At 40.0% G+C, this 19924-nt stretch overlaps 3 protein-coding genes across 3 annotated transcripts; 1 reads left to right on the forward strand and 2 right to left on the reverse strand.

Moving 5' to 3' along the window:
• Positions 1 to 1122: 1122 nt before the first annotated feature.
• nefla (neurofilament light chain a) lies at positions 1123 to 4304 on the reverse strand. The gene is made up of 4 exons (XM_084387134.1): positions 3193 to 4304; positions 2993 to 3117; positions 2061 to 2389; positions 1123 to 1970 (listed from the first exon to the last, which is right to left on the reverse strand). Exons 1-4 carry the CDS (start codon positions 4231 to 4233, stop codon positions 1378 to 1380), a joined length of 2088 nt encoding a protein of 695 aa, XP_084243260.1. The 5' UTR covers positions 4234 to 4304; the 3' UTR covers positions 1123 to 1377.
• A 1150-nt stretch (positions 4305 to 5454) lies between these two features.
• On the forward strand, positions 5455 to 7636 carry pgam2 (phosphoglycerate mutase 2 (muscle)). The gene is made up of 3 exons (XM_084387294.1): positions 5455 to 6076; positions 6187 to 6367; positions 6772 to 7636. Exons 1-3 carry the CDS (start codon positions 5660 to 5662, stop codon positions 6939 to 6941), a joined length of 768 nt encoding a protein of 255 aa, XP_084243420.1. The 5' UTR covers positions 5455 to 5659; the 3' UTR covers positions 6942 to 7636.
• A 5986-nt stretch (positions 7637 to 13622) lies between these two features.
• Positions 13623 to 19536, reverse strand: crkl (v-crk avian sarcoma virus CT10 oncogene homolog-like). The gene is made up of 3 exons (XM_084387372.1): positions 18221 to 19536; positions 16810 to 17281; positions 13623 to 15448 (listed from the first exon to the last, which is right to left on the reverse strand). The coding sequence occupies exons 1-3, from the start codon at positions 18529 to 18531 to the stop codon at positions 15314 to 15316; spliced, it is 918 nt and encodes a 305-aa protein (XP_084243498.1). The 5' UTR covers positions 18532 to 19536; the 3' UTR covers positions 13623 to 15313.
• Between the last annotated feature and the right edge of the window lie 388 nt (positions 19537 to 19924).

Below are 19924 nucleotides of genomic sequence, written 5' to 3' on the forward strand. Positions count from 1 at the left end.
TCTAAAAAGTAACTAAGTAACGCAATTAGTTACTTTTTAAGGGAGTAACGCAATATTGTAATGCATTACTTTTCAAAGTAACTTTCCCCAACATTGCTCACAAATACATGTGATTTCAATACAACATTCATATTGGACTGCTCAAGGCATTACTAATATAAAATGGGACAACATTTTATGAAATATGGTGTATATCATTCAAAAAAATTGACAATACTGTTATAATCTAAGTGCTTTTGTCTATTCAATAACTTTTACAGAATTATGTATAAAAACAGCTCAGGGTTTAGTTCCCTGATACTGAAGGGCTCATTAAAATGTGTACCTCAAGTTTTGTGCAGTACAAGTTATGAACTAAGGGCAATAATTTATAACGGTTCACTAGTAATTTTGGTAACATTTTCAGTACTGCAGTAGTTTTTGTACTGTAATTTACTGTTAGTAAGTAAAACTCTAAGTTTAAAGGAAAAATGCTAATCTTAAATGACATTAATGACTGTGACTTGCTACATTGGACTTGGTGTCTTCAGAACAGAACCCAGGTTCCCATTTGACATGTTGCACTATTATTTTATTCTTACTGTCAATTCTATCTCCTGATCTATGTGCATGTTTATGTACATTTATGTTTTCTGTAAAACACTGTTTTAAAGGATTTACTTTTTTTAGAGGTACTTTTTAAACCTTCTATTGTGTACAAGAAGGTGTGTAAAAGTGCAATGAACGGTTTAATGATCACATGATGAGTATGGCTATTAATAAATGTGTCATTGGCGTTTTCAATTTATGAAATTTGCTGCATCTAATTTAAATTAAAGGCATCCATTAAACTAAACAGACATTAGAGATCTTAATAAATGCTATTTTCTCTTTATGAAGTTTCCCCAAATTAGGCATTCTGCATCTACTTTTTTTTTTTTTTAATTAAATGCACCTTTTTTGTATAAGATTTACAAATGTTGCAGATTCATATCTTTTATATTTGAAAGTTTCAAAAGTCTAAAGGTATTCAGCAAACTAAACAGACATTAGGGTACTTCTGCATAAGGAATCTATTAAAAATGATTACACCCACAAAAAATGTCAATGAAATAAATCAGCAAAACATTTTGATCATCAAGAAGCAAGTTTTTATTGCACTGGCAGCAAAGATTCACTTATTGCATTATATTTCAAGACTGATGATGCTACATTCAAAAATATAATCTACTTCACAAGCATACATTCACTCAGGTATGTAGATCATCTCAGTAACATCAGATAAATATTCATCTGTTTTAAAAGCTGATAAGTTGACTTTAGTTTCAAACATTGTATTGCATTTTGCTCTGAGCACCATTGGCTATTGGTATTTGTGCAGTTATAGATACAACATTTTTACTTCTTTCCCTTGGGTTTCTCAGTCTCCTCTTTTCCCTTTTCCTGCTTCACACTTTCCTTTTTCTCACTCTTGCCTTTCTCACCATCGTCTTTTACCTTAGGCTTTTCTGACTCTTCCTTTTCCTTTGCTTTTGGTTTCTCAGGCTCTTCCTTGGCTTTATCCTTTGACTCAGGTTCAGGTGCAGGTTCAGGTTTCTCTTTGGCTTTCTCTTTGGCTGGTTCAGGTTCTACTTCCTCTTTGGCTTTTTCAGGTTCTACTTCCTCTTTGGCTTTTTCAGCCTTAGGCTCAACTTTTTCCTTCTCTACCTTCTCTTTTTCTGTCTTAGTGTCTTCCTTGTCTGTCTCAGTCTCCTCTGTGGCCTTATCAGCACTTGTGTCAGCTTTCTCCTCACTTTTCTCTGTCTCAGTATCCTCCTCTGCAGCCACTTCCTCCTCCTCAGCTTTCTCTTCCTCTTTCTGCTCACCCTCTTCCCCGTCTCCCTCTTTTTCGTCACCTTCTTCCCCTTTAGCATCTTCCTTTTCTTCTTCTACCTCATCCCCCTTTTCTTCTTCCTCTGCTGCAGCCTCGCCTTCCTCTTCCTGTTCAACACCTGTTTAAAACAGTCATTTAGTTATGCACTTCTTGTCAACATTTAGAATAATAAAATATTTGCATTTATAATCTTGCATCTGAATCTTACCTTCCGCTTCCTCCTTTGTTTCTTCTTCCTCTTCCGCTTCCTCTTCCGCTTCCTCTTCCTTTACTTCCTCCTTTTCTTCTTCCTCTTTCTCCTCTTCTTCTTCTTCCTGGGTTGGACTGGCTGCAGCTTCTTGAGCTTGACTGGATGTGATGGCCTCATCAGCTGAGAGGGATGCACTGACCAGGCGAGAACTAAGCATGTAGGGGACTCCAGAGCTCATGCTGGACATTGAGAACATGGGCCGGGAGTAGACAGGACCAACCGAGTAAGCACCGACCATACCTCCCATACCCACATTGAAGCGAGACTCCTCCCCCTCAAGCAACTTCCTGCAAAAGATTACGTGACAAATCAGAAGCATTAAAGGGATACTTCACTGATTAGCAATAGGCTTTTAGTATTTTCGAATGACTGTGCTTCCCTCCCTCATGTCCCCCTGAGACAAGAGATTTCTGCATTGTGTGTCTGAAAAAAAAACTCAGATGACGCAAAAATCGTCATTTTGCTTCACTGGAGACTTTTTTGGCCAGAGGCTAGAGACTACAGCCAGTAGTAGGATCTAGTTCCGCATGTTTTCAACCCTCCCATAGGGGTGGGATCTCACAATAAAACGGCGTCTTTACAGTTTCGAGTCAACTAGTAGCCTAGTTGTATCATTTATTCCGATACTGCCCTCTGTAACCGGTAGGCGTGGCTTGGGAGTGGCCTCGTAGGGCAGCGAAACAAGTGCATTCTGGGAGTTGTTGTCTTTCATCCACATGAGCCAAAAATACATTTTCTGGCTTTTCTCAGTCTAGAAGGTACCAACTTCTAAAATAATTTCACATTTCTACTACATAAATGACCCAATTTAAATACACATTAATCTTTCCAGCTGTGAAATATCCCTTTAACATGATTTGAAATGTCCGATGTTATATTAGCAATCATACCTGTAAGCAGCTATCTCAATATCAAGGGCCATCTTGACATTAAGAAGATCCTGGTACTCTTTAAGGTATCTCGCCATTTCACCCTTAGTGGCTCGAAGTTCATCCTCAAGATCACTGATTGTATCCTGCAGGAAAGGATGGATGTTAAAATTATGGTTTGAGAGCATAAGATAACTAAAATAGAGGTTTCTAGTACTAACCTGCATGGCAGCAACCTCTGAACTCTGCTTGTCCTCCACTTCCCTGAGCTGCCTCTCCAGAGACTCATTCAGGCCCTTGCAGGCATCGATCTCAAGGACACATGCCTGAAGCTGGCGGCGATACTCTCCTGCTTCATCCTTGGAGTTCCTCATTGCGTCACTGTGGTGCGCCACGCTCTCCGTCAGGTGGCCCATCTTCCCGCGGAACCATTCTTCAGCTGAATGGATGTTCTTGGCTGCCAGCTTCTCATACTGGGCTCTGATGTCCCGCAGGGCGCTGGACAAATCGGGCTTGACGGTCTCCGCCTCGACGGCGATCTGAGCTCCATACTGAATCTGGGCCTGCAGCTCTGAGATCTCACCCTCATGGACCTTCTTCAGGAACCCCAGCTCATTTAGCAATATATCAACCTTTTTCTCCAGCTCCACCTGGGCCAGAGTGCTGTCGTCGGCCTCCTTGCGGGCCTCCAGAAGCCTGCCTTCGCTGTCCTCACGGGCAACCACCTCTTCCTCGTAGCTGGCCTGCAGGCTCCTCAAGGCATCTTCCATGCTCTCGCGGTGGCTCAGTGCGGCCTGCCTCTCCATGCGGGCCTCCTCGACGGCGGTTCTCAGAGAGCGGACCTCCTGCTCGTACAGGCCCCTCAGGCGGGATGGCTCCACGTGCCTCTGCCTCAGCATTAGCAGCTCAGTCTCCAGGGCACGGTTCTGCTGCTCTAGTTCATGGACACGTTCAATGTAACCGGCAAAGCGGTCATTGAGCTCTTGCATCTGGGCCTTCTCCTGAGTTCGCACTGTCCGGAATTCGGAGCTTACCTGGGCGGCGTGGCTGATGTCCATTTCCACAGAGCGGCCAGCGCTGCTCAGTAGGAGACCAGCGGAGCTCCGTCCGGGGGAGGCATAGTGGAGGCGAGAGGAGAGAGAAGGGGTATGGGTGGAGAACGTGGTGCGAGAACGACCACGCTGAGAGACCCGGGGGCTGCTCTCCACATACCAGCGCTTGTAAGAGGACGAGAAGTATGGGTCAAACCCGACGGCACTCATGGCTCCAAGGACAAGCTGCTCTGTACCTCGGTACCACAGTCAGCTCGAACTGCCTTCAAACACTGATCTGCTGCTCCTACCGCAGTCAGTGCAGCTTATATAGCCAGAAAGAAGCTCTGACGCAAGTGATTTTCTAAACTCTGACAATGCAGTATCAATAGCAGTGTGAGAGAGAGAGAGAGAGAGAGAGAGAGAGAGAGAGCTATGCGCAGATGTATGTGCAAGTACAAGTATAAAACCATTTTGTTAATAAATTGAGGTTTTTGCTCTGAAATTATCATACATTTTTATAATTATATGTTTAAGTTCACACTCTGTGACTGCCACCAAGGTCAAGAGGCTAAAATTAAGCAAATTATTATTTACATTGTGCATCGTCACATTATGTTAACATAATTTAATTATGAAACATAGAGGTTAAAAATATATACATAAGGCACATGGTTTCCACTGCAGATATAGAGATGAAAGCCGGAGGAAGAGAGGAAAGGGGAGGGAGGGAGGAGGAGGAGGAGGGGGGTCTGGAAAAGAAGTGAGGAATGGTTACAGCTCTATTTTCAGTGCTTTACCTGTGGAAACACACCATCGCCTCTGCTGGATTTGAGAGGTATTACACACAACACAAAGAAGTCAATGTTTTTACTTATGCAGACTCAATTGTTTTTTAAATGGCAGTTAAGATCATGGAATGTTTTATTATAAGCATACACACGTATGTAAACATTACATGAACATACATTAATTTCTTTAATTAAAATGTAATTCCAATGCTGAATTACAACAATTTAAAAAGATGCAGAGTTTATATAATATTGATAATATCACAAATAAACAATTGTGTGTGTGTGTGTGTGTGTATATATATATCCTTTTTTTTATTTTTTATAAGTTCATTATAACTACCATTACTTAAATCCTCAGGGGGTATTACAAGTAAAACATATTTTAAGCCATAGAAAAAGCTTGGAAACTCCTGCTGTACAGTACATCATGGAGACTCTGCATGCTCTCTCTCTACATTTGAGCTACAGTATTTACTGATGGCCTCTTACTAGCCTCTGAGATATAGGCTGACTCTGATCTTTGCACTTTTACTCCACACCTCTCAGATTAAAAGTCATGTTGCTATTTCGAATCCTTTCATGACCTCTGCCCTTCGAGCAGTATAGATATCCGGTCCGCCCCCTTACACATAAGAGTCAATAGGAATGTTCAACTGTCATTCTGAAAGTGAAACATTGTGATTGGTTCCAAGCAGGAGAGATATGACATTCATGACGGGCCACATACCAGACTGCTATAAAAAGAGAATAGCACAGGCACGCAGGGCTCACTGTCTGTCACAGAGTGTGTGCACAACAGCAAGGAGGGCTGTGTTTGGTGGGCTTAGTCTGGAAAATACTGTAGTAAAACAAATTCTTTCAAAATGGCTGCTGCTCATCGTCTAGTGATCGTACGCCACGGCGAGAGCTCCTGGAACCAGGAGAACCGTTTCTGTGGCTGGTTTGATGCAGACCTCAGTGAAAAGGGTCTGGAGGAAGCAAAGCGTGGTGCTCAGGCCATCAAAGATGCAGGCATGAAGTTTGATGTGTGCTACACCTCCGTTCTGAAGCGTGCTATCAAGACTCTTTGGACCATCATGGAGATCACAGACCAGATGTGGCTGCCCGTAGTGCGCACCTGGCGCCTGAATGAACGTCACTATGGTGGTCTGACTGGTCTGAACAAGGCAGAGACAGCAGCCAAGCATGGAGAGGAGCAGGTCAAGATCTGGCGCAGATCATTCGATATTCCCCCTCCTCCTATGGATAAGGACCATTCATACCACAAGATCATCAGTGAGGTAAGACAAAGGAATCAGATTATGAAACTTTGCTTTTACGTCACTCATGTAAACACCTATGTGGGGATGACTGCAGGTTTGATGATGTTCCATTCCTCTTTTTTTACCAGTCAAGGCGCTACAAGGGTCTGAAAGCGGGTGAGCTTCCCATCTGCGAGAGCTTGAAGGACACCATTGCTCGTGCCCTGCCTTTCTGGAATGAGGTTATTGTACCTGAGATCAAGGCCGGCAAAAACGTCATAATCGCAGCCCACGGGAACAGCCTGCGTGGTATCGTCAAGCACTTAGAAGGTGAGTATCATCCCACAAAGCATTTAGTTAAAAGACTATTCAGGGACTCAAGTGGGCGAGTGATGTGTTATATAATAGAACTGCATGTTAGCTAAGCATGTCAAGGAACAAGACAGGAACAAGGACATCTAGCATTCAAGATATAGAACGTGTCTGACCACCAGGCTTCAATGATCCCCAATGACACAGAGACTATTTATAGCCCTCATTCACACACAGAAGAGATGAGAAGGGGGTTAGGTTCCTGTTACGGGCACAACCTTTCAGTAGAAAGGTTCTGCATTCTCCCTAGAGAGCTAGAGAGAGATGCACTTTAGAAAGTAAAGGTCACAGAGGTCAGGAAAAGTCAAGGCTTAGAAAAGTCCAAGAACTATATTTGACAAGATCTTCACCTGTGTCTACAGGCATGTCAGATGCAGCCATCATGGAGCTCAACCTTCCCACTGGAATTCCCATCGTCTACGAGCTGGATAAGGACCTGAAGCCCATCAAACCCATGCAGTTCCTGGGAGACGAGGAAACAGTGCGCAAAGCCATGGAGGCAGTGGCCGCGCAGGGCAAGGTCAAAAAGTGAAGAGCTGACACAAAACCAGAGACTGAAACACTCCACAAAGGAAAGGAGCGCACTACTGGATCCAAGCCTGTTTGACGACCACCGACTGAATAAAAGTGAACACATGACATGGACATGACTGTCACCCCTCCCCCCCAAAAACATTCTCACATTACATCACGATTTGTAAACCCCCTTGTGTTGGACTGCCCCACTCTGACACAGCAAATAAAAGTGAGCACCATTTTGTGTACCTCCTTTTTCGCTTGAGTCATTCCTCCCCCTCTTCTTCCCTCTCTGCATTAATTCAGGGATTTCAGCAGAACGGTACGCTGCTGTGTAAGCTGACCCAAAGGGCACACCAAAGAGGTTGCTGAGTTCATTTTGGCAGCCGTCCCACACTGTGGTGCAGTGGCGGCTCATCTAGCCATAGTTCTCAATGAGAGCCCGCTGCACAGACGGCCCATTATGGCTACGGCATCCTGCCAGCACCACAATTAGCAGCAGCTCAGGTTCTCTGGTGACAAAAGGACAGGGGTGTGTGTGGATGTGCATGTGTGACGGTCTGTGATTGGAAAAGGACGAAGTCAGAACTACACGGTCACAGTACCCCAAAATTGCTCAGGGAGGGACTTATTAATAATGTAGGAAGACTAATTTTAGGTTGAACCTTCAGCACTGACAGCATGGAGTAAGCTATAGCATAACTATCTCTCAAAAAATGTAAACTTATATTACTAAATATATAACTTAAAAAAATACACAAAGTAGGCTTATATTCAAATTTACCAAAGGATTAGTATCCTGTGAGTGTGTGTATACCGTATTTGCATTTATTTAACCTGGCTTCGATATTTATGTTGGTTATTATTGCTGGTTTGATCGATCATGTTGCCATGTTGTTCAGCAGTTAAAAATGGTCTTTCTAATAAGCTGGGTGCCCAACTAATAAGTCTTGAAGGGTCACTAGCATTAGCACTAGCAAGTATTTCTTAACACAAATGAGGATGAGATAAGACACAAATGAGCTATCAGTGAGCCATCAACCTTTTAAATGCATATTTAGCACTTAGTTAGTGCCATAAAGGGCAAAGTATAAAGAGCAAATACTACTCTGTTAAACAGTGACACGATGCAATTATGACACTTTTTTTTTGAGTATGGGTAAGAGTCCGCTTTACTAAATCAACCCAATACTGCCATCTAATGTTTAACATATAGTATTGCACAATATTCTGGACTGCCATAGAAACTACAGACAAAGTAGGCTACGAACTTCCAGTAAGTTCATTCTAATTTTTATTTTAAACGTTTTATTCCAAAGTCTTGGTTTATAGAGAGGGCAGTTACACTACTGAGCCCAAACAAACACTGGCAAACGGAGGTTAATTGGCAAGCAACAAGAAGTGGCATCTACCCAAATACAAATGTCTAGTCTTACGAAACTACATTTGTTAAGCCAAATAATGTTTGTGATTTGTGAAGTAGGTAATCCAACACAGTGAGGATGTTTTCGTAGGATATTGTTTGCATAGAAAACCACAACAGTTCTTACTTCCTCTTGATAAGTTCTTACTTCCAGTCAGTTCTGGCCAAAATATCTTACCGTTCTTGATAGGTGGAGTCATTCATGTTCAGGGCATGCATTTTCTCCTCAGGGCTCAGGCACAGAGAGAATTCCAGCTCTGTGGGTCAGGCTGACTGACTTCAGGAGTGGTGACTGGTGAGGTGTTTCTACATGCTCCTCTGCTGAGCTGATTCTTGGAACTCATTCGCTCAGTCCTGTGTGAAAGACAGATATCATATATATATATATATATATATATATATATATATATATATATATATATATATATATATATATATACAAAAAAAATACTGAGAAAAAGAACTATTAAAAGGTGCAGTAAGCACAATATTTTTAGAATAGCCTACCACACATAACATGTCCAACTTGCATTCCTGCACTACCACTTACATAGACATGAAGACAGTATTCTGTCATGTTTATTCAATTCAAAGTATGGAAACAAATATCCTGTTCTAATATTGTACTGTTAGAGAGATTGTAATTCACTATAAATTCCAATTATTAAAGTAGCAAAAGTATTAATAGAGTGAATTCTTGCAATCATTTAGCACCATTCTAGGGAGACAAAACTTTTGAATAAACTAATAACCAGTAGCCTATTGCTTACCTGATGACAGAGAAGGAGGAGCAATCGAAATGGAAACAGATCATCACGCATGATAGCTTGTATAAAATATCACTGCTAACTGATGTAGTTTAACATTTATTTTCTGTTTTAGAGCTCATGCTCAGTTAAAGAGAAATGCCCCTGATAGGGAGCATCAGGAGATACATCTCAGAGACATCTATTTGATGTCTGCATTAACATCTGCAAGATGTAATTTTTACAATGAGTGTTTGCTCATCTGCAATACGTCTCTTGGACGTTTCTTGTTAAATGTCATATAGGCATTTAGAAGATGTCTTTAAGATGTCTTTAAGATTTAGAATGCATGTAAAACTGCCTTTTCTAAGACATTTGTCATATGTTTTTACACAGCAGATGCTTTCCAGATTAACAGATCTTTAGCAGACATCTGAAAGACATGTGCTATCTGGGTGCTCTTTGTAGCTGTAAAAACAGAGAGCCAAATCTATTCAGGCTATCCTAATAACAGAGAAAGTATCTAATATTTTCTTTTTATGCCATGGCAAAGTAATCGATTGATTATGCCATTGCTGTGGGTGCTTTGGATGATTATTTTGTCTGGGTCATGGTTGCCATGTCCGCCATTTTGATTTTTTTTCTCCCATGGGTTAAAGGTTTGACATATTTCATAAATCTCATTTGTCTGAAATGCTTGTATTGAAATATGTTATATTCTGCCCATGATAAAACTGTGCTAGATGTTAAGTTTTGTGATCACTACGAAATAGTGGTTTTCATTTTGCATAACAGTGACTGTAAAATATGTAATTTAGGTAGGTCAATGGCATGAGTTTTGATATTTGGGATATGGTTATTAGGCTACTTTTGGGCTATTTTTTTTATTGGCCATTAGGATAATTTTGTTACACAGACCTGGCAACCCTGGCCTGGGTGCAGGAGATGAGAGAAACTGAGCGATGTTGGACGCTCGATGCTTAATATAACTCTTTAGGATATGTAACAGAAATTATAGATCCAACCAAATTTTATGATGACAAATCAGATGTGGTGCAAGAGTTAAAGAGTTAGTTAAAAGAGTTGTAGTAGGCTAATCATGAATGGAGCATGTTAATTTACCAGTAGATGGCGACATTTCTAAAAGATTAGTCAAGCAGTAGAGAAAAATGAATCGTGAAAATAGCACGATTTGTCTGTTTTACCTGTGAGCTGGAAAAGTGTTTCTATATATATAACATTTTGCTTGACATCTTGAGTTACCCCAGCCAAACTTTGACCCCCTGCTAAAACATTATTCATGCACTATGACAAGTCTCAAAAACCCCTTAAAAACAAAAATATAAAGATGTTAGAGCATGATTTAGGCCTATTTGTTCATAACTCAAATGTTTTATGATATTTAATAACCAATGTTAAGTGATATGTTTAGATTAAGAATTATTTTCAAGATAACAAAGATGTTGTCAGTTATTCTATCACAACCTTATCAACATGCATCATCAGACTCCCATCAGAATGGGCCTGTTATTTCTCCTGTTGCATACATTATACATGGCAATAATGTTTATGGTTACTGGCTATCTATGTATTGTACTGAATAGTAGATAGCCTAATAGTAGGCTGCAGATTGTGCATTATAATAATAGTGCTTTAAACCTACTCATTTTAGTTTCTTACTAGGTGAGGGCACAGGGTATAGAGAGAAGAATAAAGCCCCGGTTCCGACTCTAAATCTGACCCAGATCCTATAGAGAGCCAGTGGGGAGTCACGATAACTCAACATGGCCTCATTTCCACAGCAGAAGGCAGCGGCTTATGTCCTGTAAATGTTTAATCGTCAGCACCACCAAATGGAGCGTGAAGATTCTGGAAGGGCTCAAGATTGATTTAGACAATACAAAGACAACATTCTGATAACATTTACTCTGCTACAGAAGCAGGATGATACTGTTCAAATGTTTCTCATCATGTGTCAGAAGTAGCCGAAGAAGTAAATTATGTTGGTTTGGCAAATGTGTGTCATTTCTGTCCAACTAGCATCCCCAAACAGAATTGCAAACAATTTTCCATAAGTCAGGTATTTTAAAAGTATTTAATAATACAAATGAATCAATATAATAACAATAAACGCATATTTTGTAAGCTTCTATCATCAGTTCAGTAGTTAAAATTAGATAATAGCCTACTAGGATGCATGTACTTTTTTTGGTTGTTCCAATTAAAATGCACAGATGTGGCAAAGGTTCAGCTGACTGAAACGTATCAAAAGACTAAATATAGGAGCATTGCTTCTGGCTTTCTGCACACACAGATTGTTTTTGCAGATTGTCTGTGAGATGAGGTTTACCTCGCAGCAACTGAATAGAAAAGAGAAACTGTGATGTGTTAGAGTGGGTGATTTTAGAACAGATCTTCATGTTTAGTCTTTACATGTTTGAAATGTGCCATTTTTAGCTGATATTTAGGCTGTCACTTTAAGACTGGGCCACCCACTCATTATGGTGTGTTCAATCTATAGCAACAGAATTAGCCTTGGGACAAGCTGGTAATGGGCTAAAATAGGCCTGCATTGACCTCTGTTTCAGAAACCCAGTGATTGTTCTCAAAAACAATCCATTCCCATCAGTTCTGATGAGTGGTAGGCTAGCACATTTTTCAAGTGTTGTTGTGGTCAAACTGTATCAAGCTTTTAAAATAAGCTTTCTAAAGCACAGTGAGTATGAGAGTTATAAACATGTTTTCTACAAAATATTCACTTTGCTGCAAACGAACAGCATTATGTATTACACAAGCAAGAAGTGTCAAATCCACAGCTAGTGTTGAGAAATGTTCAGCTTTTCCAAATATAATAGTATTAAGCCTTTAACATCACCTGCTCTGACTTAAAACAACTAAAAGTAAATTATATAATAAATCGGGTGTCTTAGCTGCAATTTTGGCCGTTCAGCAACAACAACAAAAAGAATTTAATTTTATGCATTGCTAATTTAATCTTGAAAAAATTAACTGACAATATCCAACGGATATCAAAGTGAGCTCCTCTACGTTTCTCCCTCTTCAAGCTCCCTAAAATAAATATAAATATCAAAGCCCAGCAACAATTGCACAATTTGGTTTATTTTTAGCTCCTCGATTGCAGTTTCTGTCAGGTTTCCAAAACGCATACAGTCCTGGGGTAATGGGTTGATGCTGTCAAGCTTATCTGCATCTGTTTGCAAGAATCATTAGACCAACAAAACCATCTAAAAGCCACGAGCAAACGCCTTGCAATTTCGCTGGTTTTGAAGAGTGACTGCATTTGTCACTAACAAAACCCAGTTTAATACATTTGCATTCGGAAAAATCTCTAAAAACTGTCCATTTTAAAAAAGCATTATAGGTTATATATTTTTTAGGACTGATTTTAAATGGAGCAAATTTTGCCCATGCACTTCAAAAGTGAAGTATATATTTCTGCACCACCATAACATAATTTCATTCCTCCCATATTCCATTGGTCGAGTCAATGTTGTTATGTCTGGCTACTCTTGTGTAGTCACTCTTTTGACGATCAACATGAACTAGTCTGGTCCAGTTTGCAGCTTATTCAGACTAACATGCGTTTAGAATGAGAAATACAAGATTTGGAATCTATCGAACTGTAAATGTGACAGCTTAAAAAGACTGGAGTCCTATTTGTTGCTGCTATAGTGGCACAGAAATTACACACTTTACCTTTAAATATTTATCTGGCCTCCAGGTGATTGTTTACAGACTTTCCCCCAAATATAACTTTGTCACCAATAGCTACAGGCAGCTGAGGCAGACTGTCATGATGAATCCATGCCAACACAGCCTTGATTCACAAATTCTCCTTTTCAGACTTGCAAAATACATGTGAAGAGAACCTGTGCCACGAGGAACCTCTCTTGCACTGAATCGCGCAACCGTTCTGTTCAAACTGATGGGATAACTTTATGTTTATGCATGCATTACATCAAGGTCACAGAGCCAAATAACCAAAATGATGGGATCCTGATTTACTGAATTAAAAAAAACCTTCATAACTTTCTCTAGGTCATCATAGCACAGGGTTTCTTTTTTTGGACACTTCATTAAAATTCTTTTAATTATGTCTTCTCTCCAGGGCATAGTCACAATCACAACTGGTGCTAATAAAAAATTCAAGGGAGATGGAGTAACCAACCTCTTGTTCCAGATACCGAACATTGTCTCTAAACAGGGTGTTACATCATTGTTTTATTGAACAAAATGTCTGTTGAAACATGGGCTTCAAAATGACCCACTTTAGGAGTTAGAAGTCTCCAGAATGATATGTGCACTTCCCTTTACAGGGTTCCCATTCTATTTGACTAGTTCATTTAATGAGCAGCCATTCGTGATTTCTAAAGTTTTATTTTAGGAATTACTATAGCAGAAATCGCTGTGGTGGATTTTCATTTGCACGTCATGTGCCAATCTTTAAATAGATGCAAACAATAAATCAATTGAGAGGAAAAATTAGTATTCGCTATGTAAACTCCCATAACATTTTAAAATTTTATTAAAATTCATAACTTTTCCAGATCTGGATATATCACAAATTTAAACCCCTAATATTTCCAGGTTTTCTATGACCATGGCAATCCTGCGACTCCTTATACACAGGAAGCTGGTCAAATGCACACAGAGATGTAGACATAAATTTTATTTACTCGTTCTGTACATAATGGGTAATACCAGCACAGGTGTTAACCATGGGAAATATTATTAACATGTAAATGGTGTAAGAAAATAAAAGGCACAAATTTTCATTTTAAACAAACGAGACCACATGGATATTTTGTAATGTAAAACAAACAGTAATACTGTTAAAGCCTTAGCCAAAACAAAAAAGGAAAAAGTATGCATTTGAAACTTAAATTATTTGAGCACTTAAGATACGGGCCGGTCTATTGCTTAATATGAATGTTTAATCTTAACTTGCTACGGATGTAAACCAGACAAAAGAGGAGATCATTTCAAAAAGGAGAGAAAAAGAAAATCGACAGACAAATAAAACATAACATGAAGCAGCATTTAACCTAAGAGGCAAAACCCTCTTGGCCAGAAGGTCATGCACAGAGGCCACCAGCAGGCTTTTTAAATCCCTTTTAAGAAATTGCCAGTTTATTTCAACACACAGTAAATGCTTGATTCAACATCTGGCTAAATTTGAAACAGATTACAGATGGACAAAACCAAGAAGTTGTGTGCATGTCAGGTTACTGAATCAAAATTGGGCAGAAACCCTCATGAGTTGTAGCAGAGACCTTGTGATGTAACAGTCATGTAAAAGAGCAAGATCCAGACTTTACTGTAACCAGAGTAGAAGAGGATGAGGGGACGAGATGAGCTCACGATTGCACAGGTGACATTTCCAGCTTGTCCAATGGAATAGATGAGGTGCGTTTTCACTCCCCAGACCCAATTTTGCATCACAACTGGATGCAAAAAGCTCCACAGGCAAACCCTTCACCATTCAAAAGATCCCCCGAGAGTCGAGTCACAACCATCTAGCTACACTACTACTGCAATTTACAGATAAGTTATGGCACAAATAAAAAGGTTACAGTAGACTAGTCCCACATACTAATTGAGTCTGTTTCTAAGGTCAATCAGGAGTGGTGCAGTTGTCGCTATTCTAAGATCCTGCAACATCATACCCTTATCTTCAAGTCATAGCTATTACCAAGGGTCAGATCAGTATCATTAGGATTTTGTTGAAATGCAACAAGACACAAAATAAAAGACAAAATTTGGACCAAACATGTAAACAATTGGCAATCAAACCAGAGGGTATAATTAGCATTATTTCCCTTTCTTAATATATTTCAGCTAGCAAAAGTCAAAGCTACAGGCAGAAAACTGCAGGAGAGTGGCAGGAAGGCTTAGGTCAATGTTGGAGACCTCATTTCACCTTGTCACAGGAACAGATTGCAGATGTGAGGAATAACAGAATATTAAGGGCAGACAAAACAAATAAAATAAAAATACTGATTCGCCTGTAACCAGGTGAGGGGGGATTAAGAACCGTTTGATTTCGGAGCTTGTAAACAGTCAGAAGCCACGCAAATGGTTTGCTTGAGAAATGCGCCACGGCTGAGCCCCAAGGCAGGCAGGCAAGCGTAATACCAGCTGTGACTTGATGGGCCGTCCGGCGAGCTGACGGGGTGTGCTGACAGAGCATGGTCCAGATCATTCGCTCTCATCTGGGTTTTGGGGGTCCAATATTTTCACATGGGTAAAAGGGAATAAACCTCTCCGGCCATTTACCTCCCCTTCCCACTGACCGCTGATGTTCATCCTAGTCACTTTCACAATGTCACCCACCTGTGAGGAAAAATAAAAAACAGGACAAAATTAAAGAAAACAGGCATTTACTTTCACGTTTAGTATGAGAAAAAAAATATTTTTGGCTTTTTAAAAAGCACAGTGAAAGCTTTGACATTTAAAAAAACACATAACCTAGAAAATTCAGGGAAAGCCTGGGTAAAAGATAATGGCCTGCCCACCAGAAACTAGATCCAAGGAACAAAATATTTTTCAACGACATGAAAATCCTTTGAGTGCATTAAGTTACTGGTTTGTTTGTACCCATTAAAACAAAGTTGAAGCATTATAAAACTTAAAAATCATAGTTCAGGACAAAATCCTCTGCATTAACTGACATGCAGCTTCACTTTCTCAACATTCCTGCAATAGCTGTTCTAAATCAGACTATTTTGCTTTAGGCCACAACAAACTGTGCGTCATAATCCCCGTTTCCATACACAAGCTTCACTCACATGTAAAATACAGCAGACAGATGGAAAAATACAAAATGGGGCCAAATTACCAAGTAAATCTGCATTTGAACCATGAGTTTCTTTACCTTTTTCTTGTACCTAGCTGAATCAACTGACATTCTCAGGCTGACTAAGACAGAGGTTATGTCATTTTCTTTTTACAAATTGACAAAGCCTTGCATGTAGAAACAAATGCAAGGGGTGCTGGAACTTGCCATGTGGGATGACTAAGTATGGAATTTCATTCTAGACCCTGAACAACCCAATGAACAACACTGAATTGGACACAAAACACGTAAGAGGTCTCTGTGCTTATTTTTCGCTACATCTCTCCTCAAACATTTCTTAAAGAGATTTAAGAATTTGAATATTCAAATTGCACATGCAAATTGATAACTAGAAAAAAAAAAAAAAAAAAAAAAAAAAAAAAACAAGATTGGTCTAATGCTAAAAATATCCTAAAATACAAGTCAGTGAGCATAGGAATAAACAGAGGAAGTGAGAATATTAAGATTTATTTTCTCTAATATTATATATATATATATATATATATATATATATGTTGATAGGTCTGTCTATGGAAAGTCCCTCAGAGACATAGGACTGAGCTGACAAGTGTGTCATCAAGAGAAAATATTTGTCATTTTACATTTCCATGCTATCACCACCATCTGACCAAATGTAATGAAGGGTAAAAATTCCTTTAAATGTGTAATCACTAAACCAGTTAAATCTTATAAACCATAGAGAAATAGCTATATTTTATAGAAAATAAATAGATTTTAACGTACATAAGGCTGCCCCATATTATCCCTCATCAATAAAACAATGGAAACTAGCAGACGTTTCCACGCTGGTGACGAATGCAAATTCTGGTTTATGGGAATCCATCATTTAGCTACCTACCTCCAGTGCTAAGGCAGTCTTGTCATATGCACATGGCACTCGTTTCTGGATAGCCTTGGCCATTACTGGCCCGTTCTGCATGGACGGCAGCGGGTTGATAACAGCGCCGGGTGTGATGGGGGGAATGGGCGATGGAGTCTGAGGCTGGGCATAGGCGTGTGCTGGCTCAGGTATGCCGTAGCTATTGGAATTTCGTGAACCATGGCCAGGCTGACCGGGATGATGCGAAGGTCTCACCAGCTTTTCTACATAGGGAACAGGAATCATGCCTACTCTGCCTTCTTTATTCTTGGCACTCCACCACTGCTCCTCAGGCTTGTCCAGAATAATTAGGACTTCACCCTTCTTGAAAGGGAGGTCTTCAGCATCGCTACCAGTGAAGTCATAAAGAGTTCGCACATACTCCTGGTTCTCATCTCCGAGTCCCCCGGAGGGCTGAATAGGACCACTGGGCAGAGGGGTACTGGAGTACCTGTAGGACAATGATAAAAGAGTTTTTAGGATTGACTAATCAACAACAAAACGAAACAGCATAACTAAGAGGAAATGCTTAAATCCACTTATTGCTAGGCAGTTGGTCTTTTGTAATATCCATTCCACTTCTGGATGTACACTTCGCACATGTACAGTTAACTTCCTGGTATCTTGAATGCAAATGACTTATTTTCTCTTTATTGCATGGCTCAATGAGAACATACAGGAAGGAAAAAATTAAGGGGAATTACAGATGTGTTTAACTGACCACTCTCATGTCTCTCCTTGACCATATTTAACTCAAAGCATAAGAATGAATGTGAACAAGAACCAGCAAAATTATGGCAAGCGGTTTTAACAGTCACTAATAATTACCAGTAACAAATTGCTGGTATTCCAGGTTTGTTATTACTTATGTATTAGATATCAATACTTAAAGACACTAGCATCTCTCTCAATTGTTTCCATCAACATTTCTTATCTCACTAGTCACAATTGATATTCACTTGTCAAGTTCGATTAACTGAGAAGTGTCAATTCTGACTACTCAATTAAAAATGTAACTAGTAGTTGCAACAATCTGATTATAATTACCAGCATTTGACGAATAGTAAAACTTTAACCAGTACCAGAAATATTTGCAATGTGTTACTTGTCACTACTGAAATTGTGACTAGTTACAACAGTATGTACTAGTAGCTTATAAATCAGTAGGCTACTTGCATCGAATGAATTGTCACTACTGACAGATACTCATAATTTATTTGATAACCTGCTAGAAAATAAAGAAAAGAACTAGTAACATAAAAACAGACCCTAGTAAGTTGAAATGAATGGATGTTTAGTCGGCTTGCCATATCAACGAAGGGGAGGGAAATGCATTAGTGAGAAGAGGGGTGGATGATGTGACGATGTCAAAACTAATGGAAGCTCTTACCTTGATGCTGGCTCTATCAGGGTGGTCGTATCCAGATAATGTATTTTATAGAACTCTAAAAGTCCAGGTAGATTATCAAACTCTTGGTCACCTATCTTGAATCTCTTGTTTGGCAAAGAGTTGATGATATAGTGAGAAACTTTGGAGTTTTCGGACACTGACAGTACATAATCACCAGGACAGGTGGACGAATCTCGCACCAAAAACACCCCATGTCTCTGTCCCTGAAGCCTATTCTGCGCCTCCTGTCTCGAAACCGGCCCGAAATACCAGCTAGATCGGTCCGAGGAGTCGAACCGTGCAGACGACATGTTTGTTCGAAATACACTTGTAACTGATGAACTCGAAAAGAAAACAGAAACGAGCAATAAATTAAAACAGCAAACGCGTATTCTTACAAGCGAACCGAACGCTTTCTGACCCGACAGTCCTACTGAACCGCAACCTGACGTTTGACCAGACAGGCTGCGACTGGCGTCAACCAACTTTGATGCATTGCTAAATTTTCCACCAACACAAGAATCACGACGGGCATAGAACAGGTTTAAACAACCCCAAAAGTTCGTAACGAACCCAAAAACGCGTATTTAGAGTCAAAGTTCCCCTTTCCGCTCTCTCTTCCGTGAAAGTAGCTGCAGCTTCTGAGACAATATACCGCGTTAGCCAGCTAGCCGTCTTCCGTCACCGTCCGCTGAAGATGAAGCATAATATGTTAATAAATCGCCTTGCATAACGATTCAAGGCGACATATATCAGTTGCGTCCAACAGCGAGTTTTTCTTCGTGTATTACACCAAAGTACGGATGAGTTTTGTCTCTTATTTAGACTCCCAACAGACTTTGAAGGCTGTAACAAAAATGGCGGCCCGCAACACGTCTTCACACACAACGAATTCTGAATAATCTCGCAGCAGAAAGTTTCCCACCTTGCTCCCCTATATGACGCACGACTTTTCCACGCGACAAGACGACCGAAAAGATTGAGAAATTTTTCAGTTTGTTGTGTTTTCTGTTCCTTCCCGGGATTGGTGTAAAAGCTGCTTTAGCTCCCCACACCGTTCGAGAAATGGCGTCTGGAGGGCGGATCTGCGCGCGCTCCCGGTCTGCCTGATCACCCGTCACGAACGCCTCGAGCGGCTGTTACTTAAAAGGAAGAATAAGATGAGTGGCGTGCAGAGGCGCGGCATTTCAAATGCTCTCAACCGCGATAATGAGGCACATAAGACACTGCTTAGGAGATTGTATAGCCTAGTGCGAGTGGCCTAGTATTAATGTGAAAGTTGTAAGGTGCTGGTAGTAGTGGTCTCATTTTGGATGGAATGTTGGCTCATCTCATCTCTGTTGATGACATGCATGGGCTATTGACATGAGTTGTAAAAATACTACTTCTTAAGTGAAATTATGGAGGCCTAAACATTTTATGCAGTATCTAGCCAAAATGTCTCCACATTTAATTGTAGGCCTACTTAAGTATTTAAAAGATAGAAGGTCTTGTAAGGAGTAAAAAGAGGCTTTGATATTTGTGTTTAAAATGTGTGTTAAGTAGCCTACTCAGTCACAACAGAAAGTATTTTAATTCAGTAGAACTTATGTAGGCTACATTATAATTTCTCTGCATAATAAAGTACGATAACAACAATGATAAAGTTTTAGATAAACTACAATTATAATAGATCTAATTCTAGGAATAGGGAAGTCCACATCA

Source organism: Rutilus rutilus, assembly GCF_951802725.1.
Source record: "Rutilus rutilus genome assembly, chromosome: 18".
NCBI classification, from domain to species: Eukaryota; Metazoa; Chordata; class Actinopteri; order Cypriniformes; family Leuciscidae; genus Rutilus; species Rutilus rutilus.

Bases quoted from the DNA above. Each gene is read 5' to 3' on its own strand.
- pgam2 (XM_084387294.1), top strand. From the start codon at position 5,660: ATGGCTGCTGCTCATCGTCTAGTGATCGTACGCCACGGCGAGAGCTCC. The intron at 6,077-6,186 runs GTAAGACAAAGG...TTTTTTTACCAG, and splicing joins ACCACAAGATCATCAGTGAG to TCAAGGCGCTACAAGGGTCT. The intron at 6,368-6,771 runs GTGAGTATCATC...CTGTGTCTACAG, and splicing joins TATCGTCAAGCACTTAGAAG to GCATGTCAGATGCAGCCATC.
- nefla (XM_084387134.1), bottom strand. From the start codon at position 4,233: ATGAGTGCCGTCGGGTTTGACCCATACTTCTCGTCCTCTTACAAGCGC. The intron at 2,390-2,992 runs GTATGATTGCTA...AATCTTTTGCAG, and splicing joins ATTGAGATAGCTGCTTACAG to GAAGTTGCTTGAGGGGGAGG. The intron at 1,971-2,060 runs GTAAGATTCAGA...TGTTTTAAACAG, and splicing joins AACAAAGGAGGAAGCGGAAG to GTGTTGAACAGGAAGAGGAA.
- crkl (XM_084387372.1), bottom strand. From the start codon at position 18,531: ATGTCGTCTGCACGGTTCGACTCCTCGGACCGATCTAGCTGGTATTTC. The intron at 17,282-18,220 runs GTAAGAGCTTCC...ATTGTCCTACAG, and splicing joins CTGATAGAGCCAGCATCAAG to GTACTCCAGTACCCCTCTGC. The intron at 15,449-16,809 runs GTAGGTAGCTAA...TTTTCCTCACAG, and splicing joins AGACTGCCTTAGCACTGGAG to GTGGGTGACATTGTGAAAGT.